The sequence below is a fragment of the Miniopterus natalensis genome, chromosome 8 (assembly GCF_054644295.1).
Source record: "Miniopterus natalensis isolate mMinNat1 chromosome 8, mMinNat1.hap1, whole genome shotgun sequence".
NCBI classification, from domain to species: Eukaryota; Metazoa; Chordata; class Mammalia; order Chiroptera; family Miniopteridae; genus Miniopterus; species Miniopterus natalensis.
In genome coordinates, this window is record NC_142088.1 from 2,017,068 (window position 1) to 2,030,193 (window position 13,126).

Sequence of the window (13,126 nt, forward strand, 5' to 3'; positions counted from 1 at the left end):
AAATTCAGCAAAATAAAAAATAAATCCAAGGAAAAAAACACAACACTCCCAAGGATCAGTGGAAATAAACCAGAAGAGCAGTGACCAGACATGTCAGGGTACCAACGCTGAGACTCAGGACGCGAGAGTGAAAGGCGACCCCGGCACGGAACAGACTTGCACCACGCGTGTCGGGCAGAGGCCCACCTCTAGAACACATGCAGAGCTCCTAAAAACCAGTAACAGTAAAACAGTAACACCCACCCAATAATAAAATGGACAAAAAATTGCAAACAATGACATCCAATGACTAATAAGCCTATGAAAAGATGCTCGACTGCATCAGTCATTCGAGTAGCAAAAATGCATCAGAAGGATTAAAACAATAAAAAATTTAAAATAGACACTACTAAGTGTTGGCAAGAATGTGGAACACCTGTGACTTTCATACACCGCTTACGGGAGTGTCGATGGTACAACCACTCAGAGGACAGGTTAAGTTGAACAGAAACCCTTGAACCAAAGGTTTGGAACCCCAGACCTGGGCTCTTCCTGCTGCTTACCAGAAACGTGTGGGGCTCTGTGCGCGGGGAACCTGGGTAAGAACGTTGGTGTAGGGCCAGCCAGGGCCCCAGAAGGAAACACATGCCAATCTGGAGTGGGGTGAGGTGAGAGAGTTTAATAAAGGGCAGTGGACCAGGCAGGGCCCTGTCCCCCAGGCTGCCGCATATGGGCCAAGCCTGCAGCTGAAATCCGTGCTGGGTCCCAGCAGCACTTCTCACCGCCACCCCAGGGGACCTGTGTCATTTAAACTGGAGTTGCAACTGGATCACAGGGGCTCCCACTAGGGGGCACTGGACAGTGCCACTGAAGCTGGGACTATCTCATTTTGGGTCCTTCATGCCAGGGGACCAGCGGGCAGACAGGAATTGCCCGGTTGACATTCTGAGCCAGGTCATTCTTTGTGGCGGGGACTGTCCCCTGTACTGGAGTTTAACCGCCTCCTGGCCTCTGCACCTTCCATCTCCAATTGTGACAACCGAAAATATCTCCAGACAGTGCCAATGAACCTTGGGGAGAAAACTGCTCCAGGGTGAGAACCACTGATTTAGGGTGTCATCCTTAACAAGGGAGACAAAATCCAAGGTTTTAGACAAATAAATGGTCAGGGAATGTCTTTGGATTTGCTTTATAATGGGGGGGGGGACCTGTGTTCCGGCTGAGCAGCTAGGGCAGGTGAGGCTGGGATCCCAGGCTGGCCCTCAGGTAACTGCTCCCATCATCCAAGGTGACTTTACCAGACACCCTGGGTGGGGGGGGCATGACAACCAATATCCTAGGACTGACCTGGGTCAGGTGGCAGTGAAAAGAGCCTTGTTGCAAGACCTGGCCCTGAGAAAGCAATTTTGGGGAAGGTAAGGGAGGGGGAAATGGAGGGAAGGCCCCGTGCATGTGCACACAGACTCTCACACAGACACACACAGACACACACACTCAGACTCACACACACACGCTCCCTAAGTCTCACACTCACCCCCACAGACCATCTCTCTCTCACACACCCAACACTCCTTGCTTCCCACCCTGAGCAGTGTCCCCATCCCGCTCCCGTCCGAGGAGGAAGCGCCACATCAAGGCTTTGGCACTTGGCTCCCCTGCTCCCCTTCCAGGCCTCATGCAGCCATGAGTCACAGCCTCCTGTTTACTTAATCACTTGGAGCAGCTGGGCTCCTTCCAGGCCTTTCTTGGGCAGCAGGACTTGGAGTGCGGAAGGGGGAGGGGTGGGAGAGAAACGCAGGGTCCTTCTCGCCTGGGACAGAGGAGGGAGGAGAACTGAGGCACAGGCCGGAACAAGTATGTAGCCCGGATCCCGCAGGCCGATGCAGGAGATGGTGAAGCGCCGGCCTCAGGCAGAACTGAAGCCACAAGGACACAGTCCCGCATTTCCACCCAGTCTCTGCTGCAGGGCAGTGGGCCCCAGTCCCGTGCGTCTGCTGGAACCTGGATTGCAGGCGGCATCCAACAGGCATCCGGCTGCCAGAGGGAGCTGGGGCTTCTTGGGCCTCTCTCCTTGGACATCACTCACCGCCAGCCTCACCAGCACCCCGACTGTTTTTCAATCCTGTTATCTAAGGGACACAGGGCCCCGAGATGGGCGGGTATCACCCTATGGACCTCGCCGGCGGCCCTGGGCTGCTCCTCCCAGGGGCTGGGCGCAGGTGCTCGGATCACGAGAACAGGGTTAATCAACGCCAGTTTCTGGCGAGCCCCCGTCATGTGACTCACAGTGGAAAGTGGCCGGGTTCCTTGGTTCAGAGGCAGCTCTTCCCTCCAGCCCCACCCAGGAGGCAACGGTGACTCACTCAAGTCAGGACCACAGCCCTGCTCAGGTGGGCGCTCGGCACGATCACAGAGGTTCCCCGGTTCCTTGAAGAGCTGCCTGAGCAATCCTGGCTCCCGCCCTCTCAGCTGACCCAGGTCACGGTCAGCACCTGGCTTTGGCCTGTCCTTAGGTATTAGGTGGAACTTCTCTGCCTCTCCCACTACACTCTGAAAGCCTCCTTCCCTCAGAGAAGCACCACCAGGGGAAGATTAGTACTCTGATTAACCACAAAAAAAGATGAGGTTCTCCACGGCCATTAACTCCATCAGCAGCAAACCGCCATCTCCCGCCGCCAGCTGCAGGGCTGTCGAGGCTCCCGGGGAGGAAGCCCAGGCACGGCGCACGCCAAGGACGGACAGTCCAGTCCGTGAGCTGCCCCAGCCGAGTTAACAGACGCCTCCTCCGCGCATTTCAATGCAGTTTAACTGCAGCTTGTTTTCAAATCCCCCCAACACTGATGGCTGAGACTACTGGGCAACTGCTCATCTCCGGGGGGCACTTCAGCCTTTGCTGCCATGATTAATATGGACAGAGGCGGGGTGAGGGGCGCGGACCCTGTCAGCTGTTCTGAGCAACCGAGGGGAGGCGGAGACCAGGGAACTGTCCCTCATGTGGCTGGTGCCGGACGTTCTCCAGAGGTCCCTGGTGAGAGGTTATGAACTTGGTTCCAGGGTCCGACTGTGAGGCCTCTCGCTGTGTCCCATGCACTGGTCATAGGTGGCTGGGTCCCAACGGAGCCACGCCGGGAGGGAGACCCACGTGGGACGACTGCACAGACTTGGCGCGAGGAAAGAACGTATGATGTGAGAGCTCACTCATCTCTCTGGTGTTGGTGGCACATTGAGCCGATGGTACTGTGGACTGGGCTGAACAATACATTCAAGTTAATTTCATTTTTCCCTTTTTCAGTTTTTTGTTGTGGGCACTAGGAAACTTAAGACGCCCTGTGACACCGTCTATTTCTGTTGGACAGGGCTGGTATCCAGTTGAAAAGGTCTGTGTTTTGAGTCAAAACCGGTCTTTCCTAAGCTTCACTTGAGTTTGGACACAACCCTGCCAGACGACAGCCCGATGTCTGTAGACGACCGTCACCCCCACCCCATCTTTCCTTCCCATACCGACAGGCCCTCCTCGCCACACTCCTTCTACAGCACCTGTTAAAAGGTGATTTATCAAACTTAGGAAACGACAAAATGATTGCAATCCTGCTAGCAGTGTCTTTCATAGCCTTGCTGTCAATGGCTCCCCAGGGGTGGAGCCTTGTTTTAGGAGCTGTGACCACCTGGCCCGTCAACGTGGCTCTTAGTTTGACCTAAAGAACCTAAGGATGAGCCCTGTTCTTATGACCTTGGGCGCAAAGCGAACGTTCTGTGAACAGACCTCTTAAAATGAGTGGAAACGGGGATCACGTAATTGCCACTGTAAAGGTCTTTTCTATTTAATTAAGAAACTCTTATTTTAAGAGACAGCGACAAACTAAAATGTCAACAGAAAACCAGAACCGTAAAGTGCTAGAAACTGCCTTAGATGAAACAGATTAAGAAATCAATTAAATATTTTAAATATTTATTGAACAAACGCAAAATAAATGAACGTGGGGCGGTTTTAACCTGAAGATACAATAAACAACTTCAAACACCCAGAGGCTGTCACACAGGAATGAGACGCGTTCAGTATTTCTCAAAAGGCAGAACTGAGCCAGGGGATGAACCAGCACCTGGCAGGCTGAGGACGGTGGAGCAGAGTCACTTCTCTCAACAGCTTCCTCCGCACAGTGCCTCCCGCACGCAGGCTCCCTCTTCTGAGAAGAAACAGTCCGACGTAACACTTCCCGAACATCTTAAATCAGGCCTCTTTTCAGGGCAAGGCCTCCAGGCCAGCAATGGACACCCTCACCTCAGAGAAGATCCTCAAGTCAACGATCCGGTTCACTAGGAAACACCTTTAGTTCCCCAGCTAGATCTCAGCATCCTGTATCAGTGGCTCACGGGAGTGGAGGAGAAAAGAGAGCGTAGTCTCCAAAGGGGATCACCCCCCATTCAGACATGCCCCAGGGACAGCCCTCCTCAAACCCCAGATGGGAGCACCAGGTGTGGGAGGGACAGAGGGTCGCCAGGCTGTGCTGCACGGGGCAGGCGAGTCGCAACTACAAGTCCTGGGGACACACTTAGACTCCATCGCCCTGACGGCCACATCCAACTATCAGCTACCAAAGGAGAACCGTCTCACAGCCACTCAGCACGGTGTCTAGGGACAAGTACATACAATACGCTTTACGTTACAGCTGCATTTTATCACATACTCAGTACGGATGCTGAGGTGTGCAATCCACCCGATAAACTGAAAATACAAAGGACGTCGGCTGGGAAACAGGGCTCTGAGGTGGAGTGTGGCCAGGAGGCGTCAGTTCTCGAGGAAAGCCACGTAGTCCGTGAGCCGGGCCAGCTGCTGCTCATTGGGGATGGGTGGGACCGGGGCGGGCTCTGTGCATGCAAGAGTCACAAAGTCAGTGACCAGAGTGACGCAGCTCTGGTTCTGCACCCCCAATATCTTTACTTTTAAAATAAGAAAACTTTACCAAATTTTCCAATTTTGCACATTTTTGAAAAACAAGCCAAGAAATCTCCAAGTTTTACAAGTTTTCCCAAACTGGGCGTAGAACCTCATTGTTTGCTGTTACTGAGCTAACGGGTGACATCCCTTTGAAGAGAACACTGCTCTCCCTGGGAGACCCCCACCTGTGACAGGTGATTCTACAGACAGATCACCAAGCGCTTTCCCAGCGGCAGGCACCGCTCTGGGAGGACATCACCCTGTCCATGGACAGAACTGCAGGCCCCACTGTCAGGGTTCCTTTGGGATGGCAGGTGGCACCCGTCAGCGGGAAGCTGCTGAGGCCCGATCCCAGCTCCCGCACCTGACACTAAGGAGGCTGCATGGCCGGGCCACAGGGTGCTAGTGCTCAAGGTGAGCTCCACAGGGGAGCCCCCACGTTCACTTTTGCAACCAGGTGTATTATTATAAACACCAAGTAAAAAATTTAATCTCTTTACAGGTTAAAACTAAAAAAAGATACAAACTGAAAAAAAAAAATTAAGAACGAAACGTATTTTAAATGAGCATAAAACACATACCTGATAGAGGAATAAACCTGTTAAAGGAAACATCCAGGGCGCCTGCAACTAGATAAGCAAAATTTAAACTCCACTTAGAGTCATTGCAGAGTTTTCACACACGTCATGCGTTTTTAAGGCAACATGCATTACGACCACTTGTTTCTCAGCAGAGGTAACGCAGTGCTCTACTTGAGTAGCTTCTCTCAACTGGATCACTAGCCCTGCCTTCCCACTCTGCACCCTCGCAGGGCTGAGCACCCCGAGATCTGTGCAACACCCAACGGTGGGGGAGCAATGTCCAACAACAGGAGCTCAGTGCTGAGCAGATCGAAAGGCTCTGGGGTGGGCACTGAGCCCGGCTCTCAGCCCCTGGCAGAAGGAGCCCCTGGCCAGGAGAAGACCAGCCAGGATGGGCTGGGCCCATGCAGAGAGGAAGGCAAGGGGCTGGGAGCTCAGACTGAGACAGCACAGCCAGCCCGCCCAACTTAAGCCTTAGGAGGAAGACCAAGTAAATCGACTGCGTGAAGGTGGAACCGAGTCTCGCTTAGAAGGGTCTACGTGTCTACAGCACAAGAGGAAAGGGAACGTCTGAGTTACGTAACTTTTCAGGCAGCCGTTTAGATATTAAGGACAAACAGAATCAGGCCCGTAAACCAAAGAACGGGAGACGAATACTTAGTAAAAGTTAAGTGATAACAGGAATTATGAAACACCCACATAAAAGTTTTTTACAAAAAATACATTTTTAATAATTAAGGTAAAACTAAGTGACCTTTCAGATCCTCTGAACCCTGAGTGCCTATCGTTCTGTATTTACGAGTTATTTTCATTTTGCTAGGACAGCAGAATTTCTTATCGAATGACTCAGTCAGGGTCTGAAACTAAAGCGGCCAAGGCTGCGCACAGGGAAGGGCGCCACCTACCTGGCTTCTTGGGCATGACCATCCTCGTGGTGGAGTCCGCTTGCCATCCTTGTTCTAAGATACCTAAAGGTGCGCATTTAACACAAATGAACAACCAGAACCTCTACACTTTCATCTCCTGGCCATGGCGTCATTTTCTCAGGAGACCTGACACACATGCAGTTTGGCCTGCCAGTCATGTGCAGTTTTACTAGAAAGACATGCTACAGGCGGCGCTGTCATGTAAACTTAATTTTGAAATGCCTGTGAGGCAGACAAAGCTCTGTTTTTCTCTATCAGGTATCAGGCTGGCACAGCCACTAGCAGGCAATGAGTTTTCTACACAGGAAGTATTCTGGTATTAACAGGACCAGCTATTACGATCAGACAGAAGGCAGGCACGCGTGCACTTTCTGTAACTGCATCAGTAACGACAACGGTGACCAAACACCACAAACAACAGCGACAGGCAGAGGCGACCAGCAGACACGTACTGGGTGCCTTTAAAGGGTCACTTTACACCCCATCCTAACAGCTGTCTGAAGTGGGACATCGGCCGTAACTGAACAGACGTGGGAAGTGAAGTGTAGGGAGTTCTGGTGACATGTCCTGGGTCACACGGCGAGCATGTGGGTGGGGCCACACTTCTACCCAGTGTGGACTCTGGGGTACAGTATTTATTACATAACAAACTTTGGATCAATTTCGAGAGAAGAGCCAAGTAAATAAATGCCTGTGAGTGAGCGGCGGTGTGATTTCCTGAGAATTCGCATTAGCCTGTGCTAGGCTGGACGGTGGAGGGTAAGACATGGTGCCTGATGGAGCTCCCTTTGGCTGGAGGAAAAAAAAGCCCACCAGTGCAAACAACGCCCCACGGCACCCGCAACACTTGACCACAGTCCCGCGCTGGAGAAAGGAAAATGCGGCAGCACATCTGGAGATGGCGGGCAGGAGTGGGCGGGGGGGGGGGGGGCCCAGCTCCCGCGTATGGTGATCAGCACGAAGCGCGAGGGAAAGAAGGGCGGGAACAGGAGGCCGGGAGGAGCCCACCTGCACCGCCAGAGGGGGTGGGGTTTCTGACTGAGCAATGAGGTCAACTGTTCTCTCTGACTAATCTGGCGGCACAGTCACTGCCCCTGTACCGGCTGGGTGGGAAACCACTCTGAGCCTGCCTTCAGGGCGCCTGCCGCCCGGCCTGCTGGGTGCTGGGCAGCATGCTTCACGTCGCCTCTCTAAAGAACATGCACAACAAACACTTCCACTTGCCATTTTCCCTGAAAATAAAAGCAGGCCAAGCATACCTTTCACAGCCTCTTCCACAGGGAGCCCAACGAACGCCGCGAAGTCATCGGCGATGATCGAGGTGTAGGCCTGAGAGACCAGGGCGAAGGCGCGTCTCCGTGTTGCCTCTGTGGGGGAGCGGAGGGTCGGCAGAGTAACCAAAAAGCTGACGCTTTTAAAATGCGTAACTGAGTGACATCACTGTCCTTGTGCAAATGTTATTAGCAGGCTGGGTCAGCCCAGAGTCCTGCTTTTAGGCCTGTGTCCAGCAGGTAAGGGGCTCAAACGCTGCGGAATGAGCAAATGAACCTTCCATGTTTCCTCCGAGACAAAAACCTTTCTCAGAGGACAAGGAAAATTACAGACAGGAAAGTGAATACACAAGACTGAAGCCCTGAGGAGTTTTCATTGAAATATATTTACGTGTTTGTAATGAAGGTTGTTGAACGGCCCTGATTCTAGTTACCAACATGGAGTGAGTGGCGCATAACTAGTGTGCTCTCTCAGGAGGGTCTCACAGGGTCCTGCCGCGAGCAGCACGGCGCACCTGGTGACCAGAGCATGACTCTACCTCTCCAGCCTGCTCTCCACGCCCGACTTTGTTCAGGTTCAAGTCAAGGTCAAGCCCTGAATATTGGAACCTCACAGGAAGGGGCTGCCAACAGTTCCAGCAACAATTTAATTCTTGGTAGGAAACCCTCCCTCCCTGGAGAGATGTGTGGACTTCCCCAGGCTTTAGTTTCTACTGTAAATGATTCAGGAATGAGACAGTACATGATGGTAGGACATGGAGCCTGCTGGGCTGCCTTCCTGCCTAGGGCTTTCAGCAACACCTATCGAAGGCTGAGGTCAACAAAGTCCAAAGCACAGTCTCTACTTTCAAAAACATGGGCTTAAAAAATCTGAACCCCTGCCTTGCACTTATTGAAGTGTTACCAGATTTCACTTAGTAGCAAAAAAACCTGACACGAGCAATTTCCATCTAAAATTAAATGGAGACAGCCAGAGAGGACCTGAACTTGGACTGATGCAGCATGGGACGAAACTAAGTGATTACAACAAATCTAAACAAGAATTCTGAAAACTGCCCTTTCCCTGAGCAGACAGTATCTGTTTTAACCCACCACTGCCTCACTCCAACCCTGAGGCACCTGGGGGACAGGTCTAGTCTAACTCAGCCCTTAGCCCCGAAGCGACGCTACCTCTGAGAGCTTCCATGATCGGCTGCACCGTCTCGGACCACTGGTGAGCGTTGATGGTCGTGTAGATTCCAGGGAAGTCCCTCTGCCAGATCCTCTGTCCCACGGACCAAATTCCCCCAAGTTCAGAGTTTGCCTGCAATAAACATTATTACTGCTTTTGAGGAAACTCACTTGTCAACAACTGTATCTTAAACATAATTTAATAGCATCTCTTTTAAGAGGTTTAATTACTTTCCAGCTCAATACTATGAAAAAGGTTTTCAAATGCTGTGAACGGTAGTCTATTTGTATTGGATATAAATTTTTATAATAGCAAATTAAGGCATAAGAATGCAATCCAAAATATTTCACAATTAAGTCTGAGAACTATCTTAAACACTGTTTTAAAAAAGATATTTATATTTCAATAGTATATATATGTAATACACAGAATATACATGACTGATATATACATGAAGGAATGCATTTTTTAGGACAAAAGTATAGCAAAATGGGTAACAGCACAGACTGCCACTCTAGGATGTCGCACACTGCAGCCTCTCTAAGACCAAAGCTCCCACTAACAGCACTGACACCAGGCACGTAAGTCACCGCTGTCCTTTATTTAAACCCATGGGCTGGAGAGGCATTAACAGAATGACCTGGAAAAGGAGAGAGCGTGAACATACTAATTTGATCTGCTGCTGAACAGAATAATGAATGAAGGAGTTTAGGCGAATTCTTGGTAATATTCTGTGAATGTTTAAAAATTTCATTTCACATTTATGCTAAACACAGTGAATCACTTGAAAGTAAAAATTTACCTCATTCCACTCTGTAAAAAACTTTTAAGAGGTTATTTCATCTAATCTCCCACCCAAAATAAGAAACCTAAAATCTTAATTAGCAAAATTAATCTTAATGCTATGAGTAATCGTCATTTAAAAAATATTTTTCTGACTATTACCAGGTTCAAAATAAGTACCACACCAGTAAACTGCATAAATCAGTGACACATGAAATGTCTCAAGAAATCTGATCAGTATGAGTTGAGCACAGATTTCTATACCATCCAAGGGAAATTAAAATTTCTGATTAGAGGAATTTGAAGATCCATTTTTAAACTTTAAAATCAGTTTAATAACAATTTCTGTGAACCACATGGGGGAAAAAGCAAACTTTTATGAGGTAGCCAATTAAATGAGTGTCATCACTGATGGGAGTGATGAGATAGAAGGTACTTACGGACTTTATAGCAGGCGGAATCCTTTTCCAAAGGTATCTGGCGTTATTCCTAATTTGCATCCCCAAGAAGAAAACATCAATTAAAATAAAATAATCTCAGTAAATGTTTAAAATTCTAGATCCCAATACAAACACACAGAAGTATACTTTAAGGCACTCTACATAACACAGAGTGAAATTTTGTTTTACATCAATTTGTCCAGGGGAAGAAAGAGTAGTTTTCCAGATTAAAAGACATGAAATTTTTTTTAAAAAGTAACATTTTGCCATTTGTAGTAAATTTTTTATTAATGATCCAGATCTTAAGGCAACAGTAGACTAAAAACACAAAGATTTAAAACGAACTGCCCAAGTAATTTATCTATAAAAGTAAACAAATGTATATAGCTTCAACGCTCCGGCGTTCCTTGACAACACGTGCAGTGCACATGCTTTTCTCGGTATCAACCCCTCCTCCCACCGGTGGGCACAAAGCCACCAAAACTTCAAGGCAGTTTTTAAGAGTCTGGAAGCCTGAACTACAACAAACAAAAGATGACAATAAAGGAAACAGGTCACTTATATAATATGTGTGTGATAAAAACCTTGGTTTAGGTTTTTAAAAGATATGGAAAAAAAGGTTTAAAAGAATTTAAAACAAAATTTAACAGTATAAGGGGTGTAGAACTACAAGTTCCTCTATTCCTTTGCAGTTATGCCTCCTGACTTTTCTTCAACAAACATGAATTAAGAATAATTAACAAGCATAAAACTTTCAAGAAATCTCATACATGTTGGTAATAAATTCCCCTTGGTTTTCTCAATCTTCCCTTTCCATTTCTCTTGGTCTACTGATTACACGTGAAGTAAACGAAGGCCATAAGTTTCAGAGAAAGACAAGAAAGAAGGTCAAGAGAATTAAAGGAATTTGAAACTGACATTGTATTTCTCATAACAAACTGGAGAGCTTTTAGAAGGTGTATGTAAAACAAGCGTGTTCTAAAATAATTAGTTTACAATTTGATACTTGACACAGATATATTAAGTATTACAGTAAAAGATGCAGCCCCTAGTGCCCATGTTTCAGCGCTATTTCAATGCATGAATAATTTCCTTATAACCTCGAAGAAACTGCCGCTCTAGCTCTAGGTAAACAGTACTTACATGTCATTATGGAGCAGATACAGAGCCAGGAGCTGACCGTACACCGGGGGCGTAGCAATTCCTCCAGGAGCCTAGGGGCCAGAGAGAAAGAGAGGAGCCTCACTTACACTTAGCCCAGAACCCAGAGCATCACGGATAAATCCGTCCTCCGCAGGGACTTCTCCCCCCTGGGCCTCGGTGTCTTTACAACACAAAGAGGAACCTTAAATGCCATCCTCTCCCCGGGCCTCTTAGGTAGACGGTCTCGCTAAGACAAGAAACAAGCATTTCCAACCGATTCCCAAAGCGGTCTCTCTCCTTCCGCCCGCTGGGTCGAGCACGTTGAGCATCCAAGTAAATGAGTAAGAAACAGAAAAACGTCACCGCTGGGTTAGACATTTCTAACCTCACTCAACTTTAACTCGTTAAAAAACAAACAAACAAACCAACCTCCCCCCCCATCTATGAAGCGTGTCCTAATAAGCCGCGGTTTTAGGCTGTTGCGCCCTTGGGCTAAGTCACGTTCTCATACAGGCCTTTTAAGCGCCTTCGGAAGGAACAACCTCGACCGGAGCCGCGGCTGGAGACAAATCCACGCCCGCGAGCGGACACCGGGACCGCGGGGGTCCCGAGCCCAGGAGAGGCCCCCGCGGCCGCACCCTCGGCCCGTGCCCGTGCCCACGTCCTGACACAGCCCCGTTCCCCCGCCTCCCCGCACCGCCGGGGTGAGGGTGGGGGTGGGGGTGAGGGTGGGGGTGGGGCGCGCAGCAGCGGGGGTGCGAGGGGCGAGGACGCCCCGGAGTCTCGGGCTCCCGGGCGGGAGACCAACGGCGGCGCCCCCGGGCGAGCGGGCTACACGCCGAGCCCCCGGCGGGGCCCCTCCCGGCTGGAAGTGCGCGGCTCCCGCGCCCTCGGGCGCCGGCCCCGGCCCCGGCCCCGCCCCCGGCCCGCAGGCCCCAGGGCCCGGTTACCCTGGAGACCGGCGCCGCCCGGGGCCGAGGGGACCCCGCGGCCTCTCCCCGCGCGGAGCGAACGGCTACCTCGAGCTCCTGGTTCTCGCACTGATCCAGCAGCTTTTTGAAACTAAAGGCACTTTCTGCCATGACGGCCACGGGCATCTTCCCAGCCGGTCTCGCCGCCGCGCCTGCCCCAGAAGCAGACCCCAGGCCGTCCCTCGGGGCGTCGCGCCCGGGATGACGTCAGCCGCCGGCGCCGCGTGGGGCCCCTGCGCAGGCGCGGCGTCGGTTCCGGCGCGGCGTAGGCACGTCGCCGCAGCCGGCAGGGCCGCTGCCGCCGCTCTGGCCAGCGCTCTCGGTGCTCTGGAGGACCGGCCGGACCTCCGGGGGAAGCGGAGCCGCGCGCGGAGCCTGCAGGGCGCGCTCCAGGGCGCTGTGCGGGGCTGGGCGGCGGCCCAACGCCCTCGCCCCGGGAGAGGTTCCGCTCGGAGCTCCGGCTCCGCCCGCCCTGCTCCCCAGCCCTCCCGCCCTGCAGGGGGCGCCCGTCCTGGCACGTGGGGCCCCGCGTCCGAGCGCAGCGCCCCGGGCCATGGGCACGGCCATGGGCACGGGCAGGGGCGCCGCGCTCTGCAGACCCGCCGCCGGCCCAGCCTCAGGCATCCCTCCCGCGGCCGCAGGGCCACCGTCTTTTCCGAAGCATCCGTCAGGTCTGGCTGCGCTTCTGCTCCACCCCCAATCCCAGTCGCCCCCAGGCCTCGTTCCCGCGCCTCCGCGACCCGCCGCCCGCGCACAGGCCGGCCTGGCTGCTCTGACCGCCGGGAAGGAGCCTAGGCTTGTCCTTCGCATAAATAATCAGCACAGGCCGCCGTCGCCGGAACAGGACCCCGGCTCAGAGCCCTCGTCTACAGGGAACCTCAGCCACCCCCCCGCCCCGAGGGGCCGCAGCCTGGCCGCGAGGTGG

General features: G+C 51.8%; 1 protein-coding gene across 1 annotated transcript; it reads right to left on the reverse strand.

Annotated features, from left to right (window-relative positions):
* Positions 1-4,382: 4,382 nt before the first annotated feature.
* On the reverse strand, positions 4,383-12,375 carry COPS8 (COP9 signalosome subunit 8). Its single transcript, XM_087819491.1, has 8 exons — positions 12,250-12,375; positions 11,231-11,301; positions 10,088-10,136; positions 8,864-8,996; positions 7,682-7,789; positions 6,402-6,464; positions 5,497-5,544; positions 4,383-4,845 (listed from the first exon to the last, which is right to left on the reverse strand). Exons 1-8 carry the CDS (start codon positions 12,325-12,327, stop codon positions 4,766-4,768), a joined length of 630 nt encoding a protein of 209 aa, XP_087675617.1. The 5' UTR covers positions 12,328-12,375; the 3' UTR covers positions 4,383-4,765.
* Between the last annotated feature and the right edge of the window lie 751 nt (positions 12,376-13,126).

Bases quoted from the DNA above. Each gene is read 5' to 3' on its own strand.
- COPS8 (XM_087819491.1), bottom strand. From the start codon at position 12,327: ATGCCCGTGGCCGTCATGGCAGAAAGTGCCTTTAGTTTCAAAAAGCTG. The intron at 11,302-12,249 runs GTAGCCGTTCGC...TCTGGCCCCTAG, and splicing joins GCGAGAACCAGGAGCTCGAG to GCTCCTGGAGGAATTGCTAC. The intron at 6,465-7,681 runs GTATGCTTGGCC...GCGCACCTTTAG, and splicing joins TGTGGAAGAGGCTGTGAAAG to GTATCTTAGAACAAGGATGG.